General features: G+C 36.5%; 1 protein-coding gene and 1 long non-coding RNA gene across 5 annotated transcripts in view; one reads left to right on the forward strand and one right to left on the reverse strand.

Annotated features, from left to right (window-relative positions):
* Window positions 1-14,289: 14,289 nt before the first annotated feature.
* The window catches only part of ENPEP (glutamyl aminopeptidase), an 86,709-nt gene continuing 75,579 nt past the window's right edge, over window positions 14,290-25,419 (reverse strand). The window contains exons 19-20 of the mRNA XM_038581899.1: window positions 17,053-17,131; window positions 14,290-16,071 (exon numbers count right to left, since the gene is read on the reverse strand). Coding sequence (XP_038437827.1) covers window positions 15,919-16,071; window positions 17,053-17,131 — 232 coding nt within the window. The 3' untranslated portion in view covers window positions 14,290-15,918. The remainder of the gene's footprint in view (window positions 16,072-17,052; window positions 17,132-25,419) is intronic.
* The window catches only part of LOC111093578, a 43,872-nt gene continuing 34,303 nt past the window's right edge, over window positions 15,851-25,419 (forward strand). For 2 of the 4 annotated variants that reach the window (XR_005382642.1, XR_005382644.1), the window contains exon 1: window positions 17,348-18,300. This is a non-coding gene — a long non-coding RNA (uncharacterized LOC111093578). Of the gene's footprint in view, window positions 17,239-17,347; window positions 18,301-25,419 lie in introns of those variants that run through there. The other 2 variants (XR_005382645.1, XR_005382643.1) reach the window with 2 other exon arrangements.

Here is a 25,419-nt window from a genome sequence, read left to right on the forward strand (position 1 = left end):
AAATTAATCTTTGTTTGTACAACTTAACTGGTTTTGTCTGCTCAGGGTATATTCTTTTGGTCATTTCTTTTTTTAAGGTTGTATTTATTTATTCATAGAGACACAGAGAGAGAGAGAGGCAGAGACACAGGCAGAGGGAGAAGCAGGCTCCATGCAGGGAGCCCGACGTGGGACTCGATCCTGGGTCTCCAGGATCACGCCCTGGGCTGCAGGTGGCGCTAAACCGCTGCGCCACCGGGGCTGCCCTCTTTTGGTCATTCTATCAGCAAGTTAAGAGTATGACCAAGCAGTATAGTGTTATTCTCAGTTACTACTGTTGATGTCGTCAGGTCGAAGAATCACATATCCACTGTTTCAATTAGTTGAGTCGTTAGACTAGAGGGTCATGTGATGATTTTTTATGTGTTTGCTGTTGATTTCATCCAGTTGTTTGATTCTAATGGATACCATTTGGCAAGTGAGGGGCCACTGACAGACTTTTTAAACCCTCAAAAGTATAGAACACACTACAGAAGTCAATATGATGAGTACACAGAGAACAGTAGCCAAGGATTGAAAATTTTCCTGGAGCATAGATTCCCAGGAGCCAAGATTTAACCAATGAAATAACTGAAATGTGTTATAATTTTTTAAAGTTGGCATTTCTGTGGAAACAAAAGAAAAAGTTAATAGTTTGAGCAAATTATAAATTCATAGTTTCTAAGTTTAGAGAGCAGTCAATTGAGAAAATCTCTAGGTGTCAGTTTCTCCAAGCTTCTTCAGATGGAGTAAGGTGGCAATCTGACAGATTTTCCTGGTTTTCAGCTTGAAACCCTGGTGATCCTTCTGAATGCTATTAGCAACAGGCATGAAGTTTGTCCACACATGAGCTATTGTGATTATTTCTCTGAAGGTTGTATCAAGTTGTCCAGCATTGGCTTGCATGGCTTTGAGAAAGAGCAGTTTCAGTTTCCTGGTGATTCCAAGTGGAAAGAGTGGGAGAAAGTTGGAAATGTTAGTTTGGAGATGGCCAACGTAATATTGGGGGGAACCAGAAGAATTCAGGATCCAGTCCAGCCTTCCATGTAGAAAACAAACCCTCAAAGATAATTAACAGCCCTAGAATCTGATATCAACAAAGGTATATGACTAAAACATAATTTTTCTATAATAATTCCCATTTCTGTCAAAAACAGAATATTTTGTGCTTAAAGTACAGGTCAAACTATAGTAAGATTGATCTGTTTGCAAATTAAGCCTGGTTTCAATAAACTTGCTCTTATTATTTACATAGTTTCAGCAAGAAGAGTGATAGACTATATAGCTCTTTTAAATCTGCATTGCTGGAATTTCAGATTCAACTTTCAAAAGCCTTCTGACGCTAGGAAGTCAAGCCAAGGGCCTGTCCAATTGTGTCCAGTTACAAGGAGAGCAAATTTCTATTGAACTTATACAAATACATGTATTGTCATGAAAAATAAGAATATTTAATAAGAGTTTCTTAATACTGGAGGGATTGGGTAGGGAGAAAAGGATAAATATTTCAACCTTTGTTGCAAAGATCCACTTTACCAAATGGCTGTAAGTTATGTATAGCTTGAAAGAGAGGAGAAAGGGAATCCTTTAAATCAGGAAAACAAAACATTAAAGAATTAGTAATGTTTTAAATATTGTAATAAAAATTAAAATTATCAGTTCATTCAGTCGTATTGTTTTGCTTGATCTTGGGTTAGCAGTTTTATGAATCAATTAATTTTCCATTAAAGTTTTAGAAATTCTTACCCAGTTTCAGTGTTACAATCTTAAAGCTTTTTTTTTTAAGTGTATATATATATATATATATATATATATATATTTTTTTTTTTTTTTTTTTTTTTAAGATTTTATTTATTCTTGAGAGACACAGAGAGAGAAGCAGAGACATAGGCAGAAGGAGAAGCAGGCTCCTGCCAGGGAGCCTGATGGGGGACTGGATCCTCAGACCCTCCCCAGCCCCGGGATCATGCCCTGAGCCGAAAGGAGATGCTCAACCACTGAGCCACCCAGGCGTCCCTACAGTCTTAAAGTTATCAGAAAACTGCTTTAGAGTACCTGTCAGGGTTTTTTCCATGAATCTCTTTGAAGATAAAGCACTTTTTCAGGAACACTTTCGCATAAACAGTGCAAAACAATAGCTACCTGTAAATGACAAAAGACTTAAAAATGGCCACAGTTAAAGATCTGGTAAGAGTTCACATACACATACACACAAAAAAATGATGCAATTGATAAATGTGGTTATTTTTGTGACATACAATGCTTTATTAATTAGAATTATGACTGATAACATTATACCAAGTGGGTAAGGAAGCTACTAGAAATAATAAAGGTGAAAGAAAGTAAGTATATAAGAAAAGTGGGTAGGCAGCTGTGAACTGGCAAATTTATATATACATTTCATAATTTCTAAATGTATAGTCTTCCTCATAGTATAGTTTTCAGTGTGGTACAAAATATATTTATAGACCTGAATATCTTTTGTCTCCCTGAAAAATTTAAAAGCCAGAAGTAGATAAACTTATATTTGACATTTAATGTTTAGCTTATTTGGAGATGATTTGGATATGCAATAAATATCCATTATTTAGTTTACCTTAAAAAACTTTTATCATATTTATATTTATTTAAATTACTTGCTTTTAACAATTATGCTTGGATTAGACATAAAACAGCTAATTATTATCTTAAGTTATTTTTCTTGTTGACAAATTTTGAAGGTATAGAAATAGGATGATTTGATTCATAAACCCAGGCAGAAAAAGTTGTGTGTTTGCATTACATTTTAATATTGACAATGCTGAACACATGCCTTTTTTATTAAACCGACAAACTTAAACTAGCTTTTATTTATCAAAGATTATCCCAGATCATGTGAACTTGAAAAACATTTGGGTTAGTTTCTATGTTTCTGAGAATATATTTGATTTATATAAAGGCTTAATTTTCTTTAAGCCAATTAAATAGAGCTCTTTACAAATTAATTTTGGCTGCCTATGTCTCTGCCTTTCTCTCTCATGAATAAATAAATAAAATCTTTTAAAAAACATTAATTTTGGCAATACTATTCAGAAGTAGAAAAATATCACATATCTGTAACATACATACATAGACATATATAAACATAGAGGTGGACAAAGATACCTTATAGCTTTGGTTTGAAAAATTTTAGCCATGTCTCACATACAAAACTCAATTGGATCCAAATTGTCCATCTGGCAAATGGACTAAATTAAAGTTATGCTCCTATGGCCAAAGAGTTTTTACTAAAGATTTTTTATTTGTATGCTATAAAGATCCTTTTAGAGCTGTTTTTTGGAATCACTTTGTTTTCAACTCTTTGAGGAACCTCCACACAGTTTTCCAGAGTGGCTGTACCAGTTCACATTCCCACCAACAGTGCAAGAGGGTTCCCCTTCTCCACATCCTCTCCAACATTTGTTGTTTCCTGTCTTGTTAATTTTCACCATTCTTATTGGTGTGAGGTGGTATCTCATTGTAGTTTTGATTTGTATTTCTCTGATGGCCAATGATGCAGAGTATTTTCTCATGTGCTTGTTGGCCATGTCTATGTCTTCTTTAGTGAAATTTCTGTTCATGTCTTCTGCCCATTTCATGATTGCATTGTTTGTTTCTTTGCTGTTGAGTTTAGTAAGTTCTTTATAGATCTTGGATATTAGCCCTTTATCTGATAGGTCATTTGCAAATATCTTCTCCCATTCTGTAGGTTGTCTTTTAGTTTTGTTGACTGTTTTGCTGTGCAGAAGCTTTTTATCTTGATTAAGTCCCAGTAGTTCATTTTTGCTTTTGTTTCCCTTGCCTTCATGGATGTATCTTGCAAGAAGTTACTGTGGCCAAGTTCAAAAAGGGTGTTGTCCTCTAGGATTTTGATGGATTCTTGTCTCACATTTAGATCTTTTATCCATTTTGAGTTTATCTTTGAGTTTATCTTACCCTACGACCCAGCAATTGCAGGGGTTTTGCCCCAAAGATACAGATGCAATGAAACGCTGGGACACCTGCACCCCAATATTTATAGCAGCAATGTCCACAATAGCCAAACTGTGGAAGAAGCCTCAGTGTCCAGCAAAAGATGAATGGATAAAGAAGATGTGGTCTATGTGTACAATGGAATATTACTCAGCCATTAGAAATGACAAATACCCACCATTTGCTTCGACATGGATGGAACTGGAGGTTATTATGCTGAGTGAAGTAAGTCAATCGGAGAAGGACAAACATTATATGGTCTCATTCATTTGGGGAATATAAAAAATAGTGAAAGGGATTAAAGGGAAAGGAGAGAAAATGAGTGGGAAATATCAGTGAGGGTGACAGAACATGAGAGACTCCTAACTCTGGGAAATGACAAGGAGTAGTGGAAGGGGAGGCGGGTGGGGGTTTGGGGAGACTGGGTGACAGGCACTGAGGGGGGCACTTGACAAGATGAGCACTGGGTGTTATGCTATACGTTAGCAGATCGAACTCCAATAAAAAAAATATACCAAAAAAATCACTTTGTTTTTGAGAAGTTTTTGCATACCAATCAAAGACAATCATTTCATTGTCTCTGAGAGGTTTGGAATCCTCCCTTTTAAGACTGTCCCTTAAGGTGGACTTACATAAGTTAAAGATTCCCCAAAGTGGCCCCTACAATTCCAAAAGTTCACCCAAAGATCCTGGTCTTTAAACTAGGTGGAACCGAACTTTGCCTTTGAATTCCCTAAGACCTTTTAACTAAGAGTGGCTTTGTTTTCCACAAACTGCTCTAAAACACATGGAATCACATGTTTCAAACACTCTTTTAAACAAAATAGTTGGTCTAAATCAATACTCATGTCAACGACGTTAGATAACCTTTCAAAAGTCATTAATGGCTGAGTGAAGTAAGTCAGTCGGAGAAGGACAAACATTATATGTTCTCATTCATTTGGGGAATATAAATAATAGTGAAAAGGAATATAAGGGAAGGGAGAAGAAATGTGTGGGAAATATCAGAAAGGGAGACAGAACGTAAAGACTGCTAACTCTGGGAAACGAACTAGGGGTGGTAGAAGGGGAGGAGGGCGGGGGGTGGGAGTGAATGGGTGACGGGAACTGGGGGTTATTCTGTATGTTAGTAAATTGAACACCAATAAAAAATAAATTAAAAAAAAAACAAAAGTCATTAATGAAATTGCAGTGGAAACTAACTCAGAATCAATTTATTTAATTACAAAAGAACCCTTTCTACAATAAATAAAATAAATTCTAACTCTGCCACGGGTGGCATACCAAGAAGCTTCAACAAACAAAATAAAGGTATGCACAATAAAGTTAGAAAGCTCAAAATGCAGAGATAACAGAGCTCAGAACCAAGAGAGATCCTCAAATCCCAGGGTTGGTGAGAAAGCATCAAAGCTCAGTGGGCTCTGTGGATACCAGCTTCTGTTTGCTTACTGCCCTTGGAGTCATTTAAGATCTCCTTTGGATCCCACTCCTGATGCCATGAAATGTCCAAAATTCATAAATAGCAGAAATAAAACCAATGAATTACCAAAGTAATCATTAGTAAAAGTTTAGTGTGGACACGTCTAAAAGACAGTTTGCAAACCAGAAACACTCAAACCAAAACATGGGATGAGATTCAGTATAGTGTTATAAAGCAGTGACTGTTGATTGAGTCTTTATTGTCGTTGATTATATTAGAATTTTCTTAAGTGATAGGGAATTGGTCAGTGGTTACCTCATATCAACTTTGAGAAGTAACTGAAATTTTGCTTTTCATGATTTTCAGAGGCATAGGTAAGAAATGACAGGTCAAGTTAGTCTGGCAAAATAAACTAACCTAAGCTTTGCAAAACTGGTTTTGTTTGCTCAGGGAATTTTTTTTTTTAAAAATTTCTGTATGCTTGTGAATTTTCCAAATTTCCTTTTGTTTTTGATTTCCTGTTGGAAAACACACTTTATATGATTTCGGGGTTTTTTTTTTTTTTTAGGGTTTTATTTATTTACGTGACACAGAGAGAAAGTATACAAGCGGAGTAGAGGAGTGGCAGTGAGAAACAGAGGGAGAATCAGGCTCCCCACTGAGCAAGGAGCCCAACAAATGGTTCTTTTTTTTAATTATTTTTTATTTATTTATGATAGTCACACAGAGGAGAGAGAGAGAGGCAGAAGCAGGCTCCATGCACCGGGAGCACAATGTGGGATTCGATCCCGGGTCTCCAGGATCGTGCCCTGGGCCAAAGGCAGACGCTAAACCGCTGTGCCACCCAGGGATCCCCCCAACAAAAAGTTCTATCTCAGAACCCTGAGATCAAGTTGCAAAGGCAGCTGCTCAACTGACTGAGCCACCCAGGTACCCAGGTACCCTTTATTTCAATTCTTTTAAATTTACTGAAGCTTGTTTTCTGTCCTAACACATGGTCAGTCTTGGAGAATGTTGCCTGTGCACTTATGAAAGATGTGTATTAAATAGTTGTTAGGTACAGCGTTCTAAGCATGTCTGTTAGGGGCATTCTCTTTTAATAATTATCATCTTTGATGTAGAAAAATAAGTTTTAGACTGAGAAAAATAAAGACAGCAGCTCTTTGATTGAGAGGAACACTATGTAAGTTTCATGTATAGAAAAATTCAAAAAAGCATTATGAGTTATTCTCTAAAAATATGTTGCCCTCATTTCCACTTCTGGACTTTATCCCTTCTTAGATTATAAGATCACATTCTTCTAATTAGACAAGTATGTATCATTACAGAAAAAGGCAAAGATTCAAAGATACAGAACAAGGTTTGCAACTGACCACACTTTTACTTATTGCTTAGAAAAGTAACACACTATAAAATTTTAAAAAATAAATTGATATCTGTGATAAAAATTAAAATTCTTCCTAGGCATTTTATTTTTTTATTTTTACTTTTTTATTTTTTTAAATATTTTATTTATTTATTCATGAGAGATACAGCAAGAAAGAGGCAGAGACACAGGCAGAGAGAGAGAAACAGGCTCCATGCAGGGAGCCCGATGTGGGACTCGATGCTATGTCTCCAGGATCACACCCTGGGCCAAAGGCAGGCGCTCAACTCCTGAGCCACCCAGGCGTCCCTTCCTAGGCATTTTAAAACACATAATACAATATGACACATGCTTGAATTAACAAACATATCTTATAGGCTATGTGTTTTATCCTGCTTCATTAAATAATTTTTTTTCTTCTTCATATGGTTTAGCTTCTTCCCTCAGTATCTCTTCTTGGTTTATTTGCAGGGAGGGAAGGTGGTTCTTTTACTTGTTTTTCCTATAGCCTTAGAGATTTAATGATTGATTGCTTTTGTTTTCATGATAATGAATATAACATTGGTCTCACTTACTAGGGTTATTATTTAATTTTTCTACTTCTTATTGTTTTTTGTTTTGTTTTGTTTTAAGATTTTATTTATTCATTCATGAGAGACACGGAGAGAGACAGAGAGGCAGAGACACAGGCAGAGGGAAAAGCAGGCTTCATGCAGGGAGCCTGATGTGGGACTCGATCCCGGGTCTCCAGGATCAGGCCCTGGGCTGAAGGCGGCGCTAAACTGCTGAGCCAACCGGGCTGCCCTACTTCATAGTTTTTAAATGGAGAAAAAAATTGCTATGGTAATATTAGAAAACAAATTAGAAGGGTTCTTCCATTTACATGCTGATATGTGATGATAATTATCACAATTTTCTTATTTTTCCTTCCTTTTCAACTAAAGTGCTCCCTTCCTCTCTCTATCCCTCGCTTCTTCTTTTCTCTTTTCTCCCTCCCTTCTTTCTTTTGTCCCTTGCTTTCACCCAGCAACAATTGTTGACCCTTTCTTTAGTTTTAAAAATGTATTTTCCGTAACATTCTCCTCTAGCTATATAATTTTCCTTGGGAGAATGTGAGGGAACAAAGTATTGAGGTTCTTTTCATTGAAAGTGACAGAAACTCAATTTAAACTAGTTTTTTTTTTTTTAAGATTTTATTTATTTATTCATGAGACACACACACACAGAGAGAGAGAGAGAGAGAGAGAGAGAAAGGCAGAGACACAGGCAGAGGGAGAAGCAGGCTCCACGCAGGGAGCCTGATGTGGAACTCAATCTCGGGACTCCAGGATCACGCCCTGGGCTGAAGGCAGCGCTAAACCACTGAGCCACCTGGGCTGCCCTAAACTAGTTTAAATGTAGAGAAAATATATAGATTTATTTTTTTCCCAAAAGATCTAAGGGATGCCTCCATACAGACAGAATCAGCGGCTCAAATAATGTCAGGATTCTGTGTCTCCTAGTAGCTCTGCTATTTCTGCTTGGCTTCTCTTTATGTGGTAGTAAGATGGCCAAGAATGGCCCAGGAATCTTCTATCTCAGCAACCCCAGCAGAAAGAGGACTTCTCTAATATTCATGTATCATAACCCCAGAACGTGTTAATTTGCTCTGCTTGGGTCAAGTGATCACTCCTGAGCATCATGGGGGTGGGACACCATGGTAGGAAGGGTGGGAGGTACAGGAAATGAGGCACTATGATTTTTAGTTCTGTCAAGATCACATGGAATTCTGATGATGAAAAATGCAACTTACGAAACAATCTTTGAATAAAAATATAAGGATCTCGTGGAATTAATAATGCAAATTATTGAATCTGGAAGTAGAAAAAATTTAAGGAGAACAACTTCTTAAGCACTTAGTGCTTATGCCACTAAATTTCCACTCTCTATTGCAGAGAATATAAGGCTTTCTCATGAACCAGTACTATTCTGTGATTTGGTTTAGTGAGACTCCAAAAAGGAAACACAAATTTTTTGTAATAGGTTTATTGAGATATGTCATAGATCATAAAATTCAACTTTTTAAAGTACTATTACAATTCCGTGGTTTTAAAAAAAAAAAATTCCGTGGTTTTCAGTATATTCAGACTTGTGCGACCATAATCATTATTTTGTTTTGTTTTATTTTATTTTTTCATTTTGAGTAGGAACCACACCCGACATGGGGCTTGAACTCATAACCCTGAAAGTAAGTCACATATGCTCTACTGAATGAGCCAGCTAGGTACCTCAGCATTGTCTAATTTTAGAACATTCTCATCATCTCAAAAGAAAGCATTAGCAAGAAGTCCCCATATCCTCTTCCTGAGCCCCTGGCAACCACTTATCTACTCTCTGTCTCTACAGATTTGCCTAATTAGGACATTTCATGAAAATAGAGTTGTACAATGTGAGGCTTTTTGTGACTAGCTTCTCTCAGCACAGTGTTTTCAAGTCTCATCCATGTTAAGGTACATGTCATATTATTTCATTTCCCTTTAAAGTATGGTTTTGGGATCCCTGGATGGCTCAGTGGTTTAGCACCTGCCTTTGGCCCAGGGCATGATCTTGGAGTCCCGGGATCGGGTCCCCACATCAGGCTCCCTGCATGGAGCCCACTTCTCCCTCTACCTGTGGCTCTGCCTCTCTCTCTCTCTGTGTCTCTCATGAATAAATAAATAAAATTAAAAAAAATAAATGAATAAAAAATAAAGTATGGTTATACTACTTTTTGTTTACCCATTCATCAGTTGATGGACATTTAGATTATTTCCACTTTTTGGTTATTATGAATGATTCTTTGAATATTCATGTATCAGTTTTTGTGTGGACTTATATTTTCAATTCTCTTGGGTATATTGTTGATAGTGGAACTGCTATATCATTTGGTAACTCTTGTTTAACATTTGAGGAATTGAGGAAGTCAAGTTTGATGGTTTATCAGTGATGCATTCTAGTGTGCTTATGTATCCCAACACAAAAGGGAAACACACCACTCCAGCTTTTTTTTCTCCTTTATTACAGATACGAATCTGACTCAAATGCTCCCTATCATGATTTCTCCTATACTGTAAAACTCATAAGGCTGAAAGTAGACTCTCTGAGGGTCAATCCAGTCTGTGCCAAGCAAAGGACCCAGCTTGGAGCTTTTTATGTGCTAAGGACAATGGCAGGAAAAGGAGCAGTGAGTACAATGGAAATATAAACCCAAACAAAATCTGTAGTTACACTTTGTATCACTCAAGGGTCAGTTCAGAAAAGACTAGATATTCCAAGCAGAAAAAATATCAAATACATGAAATTAGGCACTTATACATCATTAAAAGGCGAGGAGGAATAAAGTGAGAGGGTTAGTGCCAGTCTTTTTTTTTTTTTTTTAACTTATTCAGAGGCAGAGAGAGAGAGAGAGGCAGAGACACAGGCAGAGGGAGAAGCAGGCTCCATGCAGGGAGCCTGATGTGGGACTCGATCCCAGGTCTCCAGGATCACGCCCCGGGCTGCCGGCATGCTAAACCACTGTGCCACCGGGGCTGCCTGGTTAGTGCCAGTCTTCTGCAGAAGTTTCAGGTTTGCATGTCATCACCTTTCTGATCCAGAGATCAAAGCTGCTAGTATCACCCAGAAGTGAGGAAACAATGACTGTCTCTTCAGAGCTTCCCTGCACTTCAGAGATGGCAAATACACAGGGACATGAGTTCAGAAACTATCAATTCACATCTACCCCAGAAACTGCTTTCCCCTGTGTTCTCCTGGAAAGGAAGAACAGCCTCTCTTCTCTCTTTTCCTTTCAAGTCTCATAGAAGTGCTTATCATTGGCAGAACTTAAATAATCTGGAAGCCAGGGAAGTGCAATTTTTGGCATCCCAGCTTGGCAATACAGGAGGATGGGGACAGAGAAGATGGAAGAAATGGAGGCACGGTGACAATGGACAACGTCTAGCACATTGTCAAATACAATCTAGATCCGACGATCTAAATTACCATTAGGAAATACATGTTTTATTCATGTAAGTGGAAAATAGTATTTAAATGCTTTCCACTGGAGTATCAGGTCAAAGTATTATCATTTGCTGAAGTTAGTCAGTCACTTCCCACATTCTCCTTGCCCCATGTTTTTCACCCTGCTCTATTATTTCTTCCAGTTGTCTTCTTTTTATTTTTTTTTAAAAAGGATTTTATTTATTTATTCATCAAAGACAGAGAGAGAGAGAGAGGCAGAGACAGAGGGGGAAAAGCAGGCTCCATGCGGGGACCACAGGATCACACCCTGAGCTGAAGGCAGATTCTCAACTGCTGAGCCACTAAGGTGTCCCTGTCTTTTTTTTTTTTTTTTTTTTTAAAGTAGATTCCATGCCCAGCAAGGCACCAAACGTGGGGGGCTTGATTTCACAACCCTGAGATCAAGACCTGAAATTGAGATCAAGGGCCAGTTTATCTGACTGAGCTGCCCAGGTGCCCCTCACCTATGTTCTAAATCCATTCCCAAATCTAGGTCAACAGGTTTGTCATATAATAGATTTCTTTCTTTCCTTTTCTTTTCTTCTTTCTTTCTATCTTTCTTTCTCTCTCTTTCTCTCTCTCTCTCTCTTTCTTTCTTTCTTTCTTCTTTCTCCTTTCTTTCTTTCTTTCTTTCTTTCTTTCTTTCTTTCTTTCTTTCTTTCTTTCTTCTTTCTTTCTTTCTTTTTCTTTTTTTCTTCTTTCTTTTCTTTCCTTCCTTCTTTCCTTCATTTCTTCTCCTTTTTTAGAGAGAAAGAGAGGAGGAGAGAGAGAGAGAGGGGAGGGGCAGAGGAAGAGGGAGAGAGAATCTTAAGCATGTTCCACACCCAGCACAGAGCCCCATGAGGGGCAGAGATCATGACCTGAGCCAAAATCAAGAGTTGGACACTTAACTGAGTAAGCCATCCAGGCAGCCATATAATAGATATTTTTTAAATATTAGTTATCTGAACAAATATATGAATGAATGAGTACTTTGTTCAGCCTTCTTTTCATTATCATTCCTTACCTCAAACTTCTTTTTCCTTTCAAGGGTCTTTGGATTTCTATACTCTCCTCACCTGTCACTTACATTGGCTAAATAATGTCCATGGTATCTCTTCACAAGTTTAATAGGCAGTGATCCTCAACTGGGGAGATTTGGCCTCCTCCAGGACACTTGGCCATGTCTAGAGACATCTGGGGTTGGGGGGAGACACTACTGGCAAGATAAAGAGGATAAAGGATAAAAGATAGAGGATAAAGACCAGGGATGCTGCTAAACATTCTACCGTGTGGAGGATTGCCCTCCACAGCAAAGGATTAACAGACTCCAAAAGTCAAAAAGTGCCGATGTTGAGAAACCTTGGGTTGGAGTATGGAAGAAGGGGGAGGAAGGGGAAAGCATTGAATGAAAAGTGAGGTAAGAAGTAAAGATAAGATCTAGCAGGGGTCTGCAAACTTTTTCTGTAAAGGATCCAAGAGGTAACTATTTTAGGCTTTGAGGACCATAAGATCTCTGCTGGCAACCACTCAGCACAGCCATAATTAATATGTAAATGAGTGCCTGTACTCATGTTTCAATAAAACCTTATTTAAGGGCACTGACTTATTTAAATTCCATATAATTTAAGGCAAGAGAACTGGAAAAATAACTCTGCTAGAGTACCACATTAGTTTGGTACAAGACAGATTAGGCTAGAATATGCTGAGGTACAGACAACCTCAAAATCTCAGTGGTTCACTGTAACAGAGGGTGTTTCTCACTCACAGTGCAGGTGCACTGTGTGCAGGCTACATTCTACTCCATGTTGTTTTCATTCTGGAATTCAGACCCACAGAGCCACCTTTATCTGGAACATTGCTGGATCTAGTGGCAGAAGAAAAACAGAAGGCATGGCAAACATGCTGACTTTGGACATTTCTGACTCAAATCAGCATACATCACTTTTACTCATATTTCACCAGCCAAAGTCAGTCACATGCCCCTGCTACACTTCAGTGGGGCGAGATAATGGGACCCTCCCCAGGGAGGGGCAGGAGCTATTTGTGAACAATACCCTAGTCTGACACATCACCTCCCCTTAGTGCCTTCACTTGCTTAGGTTTGGTTTTTCTTGAACCCACGTTTACAGTGTTGTCCAAACTAATGTAATAGTGGGGACTAGGAGAAACCATAATTATGACAATAAAAGCATCTAATGTTTATTCGATGATTATTATTTCCCATCCATTGAGACTTGACCTGCATTCTTGCATTTCATTTTCACAGCAACCCATTGAGGTAGTTATTATTTTTGTCCCCCCTTTATAGATGAGAAAACTGAGCAACAGAGATTAAAGGTACTTGGCTAACAAGTAGTTGAGATTCAATCCAGATCACTCCAGTCTAATTTTTTAATTTTTAATTTTTTAAATTTATTTAAATTCAATTAATTAACATATGGTGTATTATTTGTTTCAGAGGTAGAGTTCAGTGATTCACCAGATGCATATAACTCCAGTACTCATTATATCACGTGCCCTCCTTACTGCCCATCACCCACTTACTCCATCAGATCAATCACTCCAATTTTAAAGCACGTTTCTATTCTAACACTGTGGTTAAGAACACAGATCTAGTGATAAACTGCCTAGGTTCAAAATCCTGGCTGGTGCCAGACACTACTTTATGGCTTGAGCAAGTTTTGTAACCTCTCTGTTTCAGTTTCTCCATCTGTAAAATAGGATATTAACAGTACCTACCTCATAGGGTTTTTGTAAATGTAAATATAGAAATTAACATATGTGGAGTGCTAGTGTTTAGAACAGTGCTTGGTTAAATAAAAAAGTTTGCTATTATTATTGTTATTATTTGCTAATGTTTCAGAAAGCCCCTGCCGTCTGGTCCCTCCTTATTCTCAATTTCCTTTGAGAATTACTATTCTAAATTTTTGTTCCCACATTATATTTATCTTTTTTTGGACTAATTCTTTACTAACATGGAGGGTAAACTATAGGAATACCAGTGCCTTCAACTCAGTTGTATATCTCTGCTTCCCAGACTTTCCCCACCTGTCACTTTTACGTTCATAGTTTATTATTTGAACTGCTACTTTATATTTATGTGGGTGCATAACAATGATCTGGAATACAGGAGTAGACTTCCTAGGTCCAAGGCAATAACACAGACCCTGCTCCTTGCTACATGACCTTGCTGATCATTTCTTCCAGTTAATTTTTTTAAGTTGATGGTTTACTGCGGTTTAATTTTGGAAACAACATACTAATTTTCCTCCCTTGTGAAAATCAGGACAAACCAAGCAAGCAGAGTAGTAAATTGTTCTTGGCATAGATCTGTCTTTCGGTCTTCAGCCTTTTAAAAACCAGATGCTGTTTGAGAAGGGCCTGATGGGCTACTGAAGTTATTATGACAGAGTGGGCATAGCTCCTTTTCACGTGGAGTAAAGAGAACTAAACAATTCATTCTCCATTTTAGGCTTAAAAGGGAATGAAACAGAATGACTTGTAGGCAAGTTGGAATGGATTTATTCCTTAAACTTATATTTTTCTTTAAAAAAATTATTACATAAAGCAGGAGGATCAACCATGAGGATAGTGGGGCTTTCCTGATGATTTATATTGTTAATGTATTTTTTCTTCCGAAGCAATTTAAAATAATATTTTTAAAGTTCTGGTATGGAAATTCCTTTTTTTTTTTTAAATCTTCTCTACCCCACCCCCCACCTTTGAATTTGTCAGTTTAGCTGTGCAGATTGAGAAGCAATAATTAAGAAATAGCAGTAGTTTAATTAAGGCCCATTATTATGTAAATAAAGTCAAAGCTAAGATTTTGATTGTTTTCGTGTGCTTTAATTATCATTAAATCAATCTTATTTTATACTTCTGAAGATTCTAGATAAATTTAGATTTTCTAGATATAGCAGACTCAAATACAGTCATTTACCTTCTTTTCAATTGGACTTACATTGTGGATCTACTAGGCATCAAGTGCCATAGTAAACATATTCTTGCCGCTGGCTGTTACAAAATTGATACCTTTAATCAAGTCACGAATATGAATTTGATCAGTGCTATTTTGTATGGATTAGGATCTAAGGGTTTGTACATAAAAGTTATCTATGAGAAGATATAGCCTCAGATATGCAGAGTCATGCTGGAGATATACATGGGTTTCCTCATTTTCACACTTAGATTGCTAGGTTAGATCAAAGCTAAATTCTAATTCCATTTAGTTTTATGGAATAATCAGCCTTCTCTCTTTCCTGACCAGTTTCCAATTATTTAGCTTTTTTTCTCTAAAATCCATGGAGCAAAGTTAAGCACCGTCTTCCCTCTAATTTCATAGCATGTTTGAAGGAGCTTTGTAGGGAATGGAGCAGGACGACAGAGTCCCAAGCATGAAAAAAGCTAGGTTCTTGAATTGTATTTGCCTCATGCTAAATTATTTAGGGAATGCTGCAGTCATTATTATTCGAGAGTCAAGTGACACTGGAACACAACATTTTTTTTTTCAAGTTAATCATTCAGATTTATTTTAAAAAGGAGAGGAGAGTTCTCTTGTTGATTTTATAGTGAAGGCAATAGCCATTTCTTTGGCTAATTTATTTGAGTAAAATTTAAACCTGGGTTACTGTGGTAGGATTTAAAGGAATAGGACACATGTGAATACAATGATATTAGGTATGTGTAATTCTGAATAATAAAATAAAGATTAAGATGGTAATTTAGGTCCCTCAAGTACTGGTATTTAAACTTTAAAAATCAATCAAGAGAGAAGATTAAGTAGTGTTTCTTTGGTACTAAAAATGTAAAGCTAAGACCAAATTGTTCTATTTTCACAGATTTAAGATATAAAGAATGATATTTAAAGACATTAAAATGGCTATTAAATTCTCTTCAGTTTGCGAAGAATCTCCAATGAAGTACACTTAGAAAAAAATCCCTGAGTACATTAACTACTCTATTAGTATCTTCCTTCATAAACAAAGAACAATTTAAAAGCTTTGCAAACCATATAAACACACTACTTAGCAAAAGCAGTATCTGTGTATAAGACTCCCTCCATAGTACTTGTAAATTTGGCCACCAAATATAACAGATTCACAAAACCAAAATATGACATTTGGACACATTAGCCATTCTTAGGTAAATCCAAAAACCACTGTCTTATCGTGTTCCTATTTTGTCTTAACCACTCGATATTGTTCTTCACTGTTTCCAGCACTTGTTCCCTGGGTTTTTCTCCTGCTCCAGCATCTGGATATCTTTTGAAAAAGCTCTCCATCTAGAAAAGAGAGGGAAATAATTAAGAAAGTCATTTTAAGCCCCATTAGTTTTCAAGGCTTTTATTTACAGGCTGGATTTGTTTCCTTCTTCCCTGGAAATTCACTATCATTGCACATGTCTTGGTGCATCATTTGGACTGAGCCTGTCTCTTCGATTGGCAATCATTACCCATGGCTTTTGGACTGTTGGCAGCACGTCAGGTCAAAAGAGGCTCTCCCATCCTGGGGAAGGAGAGCAGCACATCGGTGGCTGGTGTGCCCCTCTGTGATTCTGCTGCTTCTCTACTTTGTGCGTTCCCCGGGGTGTTCCCTGGAAAACCCAGTCTGTCAAATGCTGGCTTGGCTTATCTTTCACTTCAGGAGTCCAGAACATTTTAATATACTTTCAGTTCCCTTATTAAGGACTCACAATAACCTCTCTGTTACCTTGGTTCTATCATTTGTCTTCCTTCCAAAATCCTCCCCCAATCATAGTATTGTTTGCTACTTACACAAATAAAAGTTTTTTTTGGTTCTTAACACACAGAATGTTAACATTCCAATATATAATATACAGATATTGAAAATTCATACAATCTCAATTTTCCAACATCCATAAACATTTTCCCCTCTGGGAACTGAGATATTTGAAACTGAAAAGTCTTTAAATTCCAAAACAGTGAATTTTGGAAGGAATCAAATCTTGACCATCCTATTTCAGGTCACATTTACTATCCATGCTTTGGTAAAGTCAAAAGGTCTCATGTAGCCTTCTAAGCCTCTCAAGGCCTCAGCTTTCTCAACTTTTACACTTTGTTTCTTAGTTAATTGAATTTTTTCAGTTTAGAAAAAAATAGGTATACATTTAATTTGATATAAGAATTATTTCTTTCTCCTTGTCTGAGAACTAAATAGAGAAAATGCCATTTCTATTTAAAAAAAGAAAAAAAAATTGTAATCCTGTTCTTCCTAGATGAGTATAGAGGAATTTAACTTCATACCTGCCACAGCTGTAGTTCAGTGTTGAATGGTTCTGCTATTGTGACAATCCTGCCAAGATTTCTGTCATTGATTGTGTATCTGAAGAAAAATTTAAGGAAGTAAAAGGGAATATAAGTGCCTAGAACTTTAAATCTTGGATTTTGTGGATTTTTAATAAAAGTCATTTTCAAAGTAAGCAAAACACAGTAAGTAAACACATTTCATTTAAAATTTCTTTTTTTAGTTTTAAAGATTTTATTTATTTATTCATAAGAGACACAGAGAGAAAGAGAGAGGCAGAGACACAGGCAGAGGGAGAAGCAGGCTCCATGCAGGGAGCCGGATGTGGGCCTCTATGGGCCTCGATCCCAGGACCCCCGGGATCAGGACCTGAGCCAAAGGCTGACGCTCAACCACTGAATCACCCAGATGTCCCCTCATTTAAAATTCCTATTCAAGAACATTTCTTAGCACATCTTTCAGTCTTTTTGTAGACAGGGCCACAACATCATCCCAGATGTGGTCAACTGCTGGTTGGATTCCCATCCAATGATCTGTTCTTTTATCCTGCACATGTGAGAACCCAGACAGAGATAACATCTCTCAGCCTCCCTCACAGGTAAGTGCAGACCGGCAGCTCAGTTCTTATCAGTGGAACAGGAGCAGAAGCTCCACCACGTTCAACCTCTGGCTCCTTGCTTAAGTCAAGGAAAATTGTTTGCCTTGGACTTCTTGGGTTTTTTCCCCCTTCTTCCAAGCTTCAATCACACCGACAAGATAAGGTAGGCCTCCTGGGGCAGAACCTTTTAACAACTTAGAGTGCTCACTTCAGGAGCCTAACATGAGTGAGAAATAATTATGTATGTCCTTTAAGCTGCTGCATTTCTGTGTTTCCCATACAGCTGAGAAGCTCAGTCATATAGGCTGATACAGACTAATAGAATAGGCAAGTAGCTAATAAAGCTTTTTGAAAAAAGAATAAATAGCTTATATGATCTGTATTACTCAGGCTACGCAGACACTTGAAGCTAAGTGCAAATATAGGATTTTAGAGATGATACTCTATTCCTGTCTCTGTTGTACTTTTTTTTCTTAAAGAGCAAGAATCAGAAATTTCCTTACAGACCGTAATACAAAAAATTGTGATACAGATAAACATCTCATCGCAATCAATCACTGTGTGAGAAAAACCACAAGAATTATGTATTAACTTTGAATCAGTGGAATACTGGTGAAGAATAAAAGAAAATGTATCGCTATACAGACAGGTAAGCAAACAATAGAAGAAATTCTACATTTAGTAATTATCACATAACAGGGGGGCCTGGGTGGCTCAGTCCATTAAGCATCTGCCTCTGGTCATGATCTCGGAGTTCCCGGATGGAGCCCCATATTGGGCTGCCTGCTTAGCAGGGAGCCTGTTCCTCCTTCTGCCCCTCACCCTCTCCTGCTCTCTCTCTCAGAGAAATAAAATCTTTAAAAAAAATTATCACGTAACAATCACAGACGCCATGGAGATAAAAGCTAATAAAGTTTGTTGTACATATCTTTACATTTTTTATACTAAAAACTCATAAAATTAAGGCAAAATTTTTTTTTGTTGTGAAAAGAGGAAATATTTTCACTATACAAAGAACACTTACAAATTGGTAAAAGGGAAAAATATGCCAATGTGAAATTATGAAAGAAATGAATCAGCAGTTTGCAGAAGAAACATAAAGAGAAAATATACCAATGGGAACAAAACATGACATGTATCTAATAATTAACACTGATTTTCAGTGGACTAGGTCCAGTGTTCACTCTTATCACAGATACCACTGAATTTTATTCCACTATATCTTTCATCTTTCATGTCACAGAAGTCTAAGGTAAGCAATTTCCCTTAATGTTATCAGTCATCCCAAAATAAGACTGAGCCATCTATTCTCAACATTGTCCCGATAATGTATATGCTGTACTTCCTTGCTCCTGACAGACTCTGAGATTTCCCAATCTCTTGATCCCTTCCACCTAGCCTTCTGGAACTATCCTTTTCCAGGAAATATTACTTCTCATTTGGAGAACGTTTATTTTCCCACATCCTTCATAGAACCAGATCAGAAAAGAAGTTGTATGCTCACGCTCCCCACTGTGGATTCCAGACCTTTATTTCTCCACTTTTTAAAAAGATGTCTGTTCTTTCTAGTTACTCCTTCCCCTCACCTAATTTATGATACACTTTGACACCTGACTTCTAGTCTTCCTCTCTACTCAAGCTGTGATTTCAAGGTCCACATCGATGATAAATATAACATCATAGCTCCTTAGTTTCTTGACATTCTCATTCCCAATGATTTTTCTTTACCTTGGCCAACAATTTTCTATGATCATATCTTGTGGTCATCCATAGGTACACTATTCATTTATGCATCCTCCATGATAAAATTTACCTTTAGTTTTCACTATGACTATTCTCTGACTGGATTACTGGACCATTGACCATGCCTATCTCTACTTTCTCCTGGACCATCAGCTCTTCCTTTTCTTGCACTTATTTCCTTCTGTAATTTATAGTCCATGGTTTACCACTTTCAATAACATTTTTTTCTAGGTCCTAAACTCCCTGATAGTTTAATAGTTTGTTTCTAGCAAAACTCCAGCTTGTGATGAAATCAACTGCCCATTTCCACTATATCTGCCAAGGGAGGTCTCTCAACTTTTTCTAAAATGTTTCACTATAAATTCATGAACATCCGTCTTAAACGTTGACAGTCCTCTTACATTACCCTAGTCTCATTACCCTTCTCTCATTCTTTGAATTACTTTTTTCAAGTGTTTTCACTCTCTTCCAACCTCCAGACATTCTTCTACTTCCCTCCCTCTGCAACAAAGATGACCTTATCTTCTAATTCACAGAGAAAACACATAGTAACTCCTACATCTTTTAGTTTACAAACATACAAAGATGCCTGTTTTTCTTCTATCATCTGTGCATTGCTCCAGTTTCTCCCATTCTTAAAAATTCTACTTTTAAAAGAACCTTTTATGTCTTACGTATTAAATTTCTGGGTCTTTCTCTTCAGCTGTAAAACATATTAAACATATATAAACTATCTTCCACATAAAAGAAGAAAAAAATCTTCCTTGATCTGGCATCTCGATATCCTTTCTTTCACCTTCACAATCATAGTCAAACTTTTCAAGAGATTTCTGTATATTTCATATCTTCTTCATTGATTGATTTATTAATTTGCTTCAATTTAGGTTCGGCCACTTTCACTCCACTGAAAAGCTCTTTCTAGAGTTACCAATAGCTTTTGTGCCGATAAATCTAATGGGCATTTTTCGGTCTTGGATTTACTCAAATCTTAAGTAGCATTTGACAAGGGATAATAACTTCCTTGAAACAATCTCCACTTCAATATCTCAAAAAGAGACTCAAAGGCATCATAAATAGCAAACTAAACCCATTGTTCTTCTTCTCCTTATCTTTTCAGAAATCTAGGCATTATCCTTATTACCTCACCTCTGTCCTATTTCTAATTCACCAAGCTCTAAATGTTGTCCTTATCTCTCTAACATCATTATTCTATCCAGAGTCCAATCTACCACTATCTTCTGCTCAGACTGCTCCAATAGTTCTCTAACTGCTTTTCTCAAATTCACTTTGGCCCCCATCTACATCTATGCTTTACCACCACAGCTTTCTTTTCAAAGTAAAATCAATCATTTTACTTTCTTAATTAAAACCCTTTAGTGACTTAGCATTGCTCTTAATACAATAGCCCAAATCTTAACCTGACCCTGCAGATGTTGGCCCTTACTTTTCTCTTTTCTGATAGAAGGTATCAGGAATGCTTCACCTCCTGTTCACCTAATTCTCTCCTGCTCTTCCTTTAGAATTCAGCTCAACAAGCCCTTAATGTCCAAATTCTCTTGACTTGGTCAGTTTCCCTTTTACACTCTTTCAGTGTGACCAGAACCTCTTCTATTTATAGTTATTACAGTTTTAAGTGTACATGTATTTGTGTGATTCTTTTATTAATATCAGTCTCCATTACCAGACCCTAAGCTCCAAGAGGACAGAGAGCCAGGTCTATTTCTACTATCATATCTTCAATGCCAAGCACAGTGTTTAGCTCATAGTAGATGTTACACAATATTTACTGGATGAAAGGATTATAATTTAAAATGAGATATCAGTTTTTATATACTCAATTACCAAGGAATTTTCTATTTTTCCATAATTTAAATTCTAGTCAATTGACAAAGTTCAGTATTACTTCAGGAAAAGAGTTCAGTGGTTCATCATTTATATATAATATCCAGTGCTCATCATAACAAGTGCTCTCCTTAATACCCATCAACCGTCTATTCCATCCGCCTCCCACCTCCATCAGCCCTTGATTGCTTCTCTATAATTAAGAGTCTCTCATGATTTGTTTCCCTCTCTCTCTTTTTCCCCTCTTGAATGTTCATCCGTCCATCCGTATATACACACACCACCTCTTCTTTATCCATTCATCAGTTGATAGACATTTGGGCTCTCTCCATAGTTTGGTTTTTATTGATAATGCTTCTATACATTGGGGTGCATGTACTCCTTCGAATGTGTATTTTTGTATCCTTTGGGTAAATACCTAGTGATAGAATTCCTGGGTCATAGGGTAGTTCTATTTTTAGCTTTCTGAGGAACTGCCATACTATTCTCCAGATTGGCTGCACCAGTTTGCATTCCTGCCAACAGTGCAAGAGGGTTCCCCTTTCACCGCATCCTCACCAACACCTGTTTTCTCCTGTGTTGTTAATTTTTGCCATTCTGACAGGTGTGAGGTGGTATCTCATCATGGTTTTGATTTGTATTTCCCTGATGTTGAGTAATGCTGATCACCTTTTCATGTGTCTGTTGGCTGTTTGTATGTCTTCTTTGGAAAAATGTCTATTCATGTCTTTTGGCCATTTCTTAACTGGATTATTTGTTTTTTTGGGTGTTGAGTTTGATAAGTTCTTTATAGAATTTGGATACTAGCTCTTTATCAGATATTATTTGAAAATATCCTCTCTCATTCAGTAGGCTGCCTTTTAGTTTTGTTGATTGTTTCCTTCATTGTGCAGAAAAGCTTTTTATCTTGATAAAGTCCCAATAGTTCATTTTTGCTTTTGTTTCCCTTGCCCCTGACGATGTGTCTAGTAAGAAATTGCTGCGACCAAGGTCAAAGAGCTTGCTGCTTGTGTCCTTCCCTAGAATTTTGATAGTTTCCTGTCTCACACACATATAGGTCTTTTGTCAGCAAGAATATTTCTAAGGACAGCCCTAAATATTAGCAAGGATTGGAAAAATGGGCAAAGTTAACAGTAAATCTTTTTCTGGGTGACCATTCTACAACATTCATCAGAAGATCTGGAACAGTTTTATTATCCAACAGATAGAGATTGGCTAAATAAACTAATGTATCTCCACACTGAAATATGATTGAACATTAAAGATAAATTGAAGAAGCATACTTAAAGACTTGAAAAGACATCCACAATAGAGGATGATATAGGGAGAAAATCAGGTTATAAAACCATGTGTATTATATGATTCCATTTCTATAAATAAACAGCCATAGAAAAATGTCTCAAGAAAACAGTAGTATGACAAGGGTTATTTCTAGGTGGTAGAATTACAGGTGATTTTTGTGTCCTTATTTTTGCTTATCTGTATTTTGTGCAAGAAATACTTACCTATTTTATAATATGAAAATAGGGATTTAAAAAAGGAAATCACATTAAGTTGCTATATTGATATTCTGTAGATTCAAAGAAAGTCTGTTAATTAGAGGTAAGAAAACAATTTTTCTCAGTGACCTTCTATAATTATAATATTCCTCTTCTGTTTTGTTCTTAGTGATTACAAATTAAAGGATATTTTGGGGAACTAGCAATGAACAGATTGAATTAAGACTGAAACTACTTGTATAAATACTAAAAATGTAAGAACAAAATATGTTTATCCCAATAAACCAGTATCATATGAAGTATAGCATTTAGAGGGAAACATGCTGTAAATTTATCATATTAATTACTTTTAAAATAAGAATTTATCTTAAGGGATCTCTGGGTGGCTCAGAGGTTTAGTGCTTTCCTTTGGCCCAGGGTGTGATCCTGAAGTCCCTGGATCAAGTCCCACATCAGGCTCCAAAACATGGAACCTGCTTCTCCCTCTGCTTGTGTCTCTGCCTGTCTCTCTCTGTCTCTCTTATGAATAAATAAAATTAAAAAAAATTTATCTTAAATATTTAAAAAATAGCACACAACACAACTGACTTGAGTTCATTTACCTTCACAGTTTCATCTAAGACTTTAGCGGAATAAACAAAAGCAAAGACTAATTGCAGAAGTATCTTTGGAATTTTTTGAGTAAATCTCGAACTAGAAAGGGCAATAGTAGTGTGGCCATCAGTTGTCATAAAAATGACATGACAAAACCCTTTATAAAAAAGCAGCTTACTTATTTTAGGATGACAATAAATTGTTCAGGAACATAGGCAGGAAAATCACTCATTCTGAGTTCTGGGAAATATTCAAGAGTTTGGAAATTTTTGTACAAAGCTTGCTCATTTTTGTTTAATTCATCCTATCCAATTTTAGTGGGGAAATTCTAGTTATTCAAACTAACCATAATTAATATTGAGCATTATTTTTGTGTGCCACATGTGGTTGTAATATAATTTTATGTTTGAGGCTATGTAAAATAATACCTCAAGAGAATTAGGTCATTAGACTATGAAGAAATATTAAAAGCCTTGGGCAAGGGTTTTAGAACTAGCACTGGAAATGGTTTATCAATTTATTATTTTTTTGAAAAAAATTCAGGATTAGGTCTAATAAATTTATTTTAAGGCCAGGTGTTTATGACTTTTATTACAAAGTAACACCTGTTTTTTCGAATTCTTAATTTTTAACAGGTATGATAAATGAACTAATTTTTTAAAATGAAAAATGTATTATTTGAAATAAATCATACCAGAACTATTAAAAAAAGGCCTTGAAAAGTACTTTATTTAATAAACAATAAGGGAATGGCCATTTTATTCTACAAAATGGAACATTATTTACTTATCTTTTTTCAATAATTCAAAAGTAAGCATTCTTCTTCATCTGCATAGGTTCCCTGTAGCATGTACCAAAAAAAAATGAAAGACTTATAGTCTTTTTGATTAAAACAAAATACTCAGTACATGTCACTAGGCATATATTAAGCAAATGAAAGGTACTAGCTTTCATAACATGAAGTGTTACCTCCAGATAACGTGTTTTCAATAAGTAGATTTATAATTCTAATTCTAATAAGTAGATTTATAATTCTAAGTCATGAATTTCACTGAAACAGTTAAAAAGAGATGGACAAAGTATCACATGTGCACACACACACTCACATACACACGTGCCAGTCAATTTTCATAGAGATGGATAAGCAGTTACATTCAATCACTGCAAGAACAGAAAAGGCAAAAATTTATCACAAATAAGCAAAATGTTGGGTATTTTAGTTGAAAGCTACAGATATAATCTGGATATCAGAAGGATGAGAAATGTGAAAGAACCTAATGGCAGCCTGGTGAATTGTGGGGTAGAAAAGAAAACAGAAATAAAAGTTATCTTCATGGTTAGTACTTCTGATAAGGCAGCCATTATCAATGAGGCAGTGCTGATGGGAAAACAGGAGAGATTAGGAAGGGATGACAGGGGCTATTACCCATTGTGGGGATTACAGACAGTAAAGGTCTTTTGGTCAATATTTACACATCTATTTGGGATATATAATCTATATTCTATTTGATATTCTGTCAAAAAATTTTTAATGAGACTAAGCACTAAATTTGGAGGATTGGGACCAAGAATAGCAACATTTCTTCTAAATGAGGGTGAAGAAATAAGGAATTTGGGAAACCATCTGTTTAGTTTGATTTGCTCCTCTCTTGTCTCTATTGCCTGGGAAATATAGGTCCCTATAATACCTAAAGTATAATTATCTGGTCAAGGGAAATAAAAGTTATCATCCATATAAACTCAGTAAGATATAAGGCTCTAGTTTGAACCCAAGTCCAGAAACTTACTTAGTTTTCATTAAATATTGAAATTAAATAAGTGCCTGGCATTATACCAGGTGCTAACACAACAGGAAGAATCATATTAACTTGTTTTAACCAAACTAAAAATAATGCAATTTAGGCATCTTTCCAGATTTCAAGACTCTGTAGATCAGATGGAAACAATAATTTCCAGAGAAGGAATTAGGCCTAAAATTAACTAGTAAATTGCTTCCTGAGCAGTAAAATACCATGATCCTTTACTTCTAATAATATGCCATTCCAGATATTGTATAGATGGCAGAGAAAGTACAGCAGAGAGAAAAAAGA

The sequence above is a fragment of the Canis lupus genome, chromosome 32, assembly GCF_011100685.1.
Source record: "Canis lupus familiaris isolate Mischka breed German Shepherd chromosome 32, alternate assembly UU_Cfam_GSD_1.0, whole genome shotgun sequence".
Taxonomy (NCBI): Eukaryota; Metazoa; Chordata; class Mammalia; order Carnivora; family Canidae; genus Canis; species Canis lupus.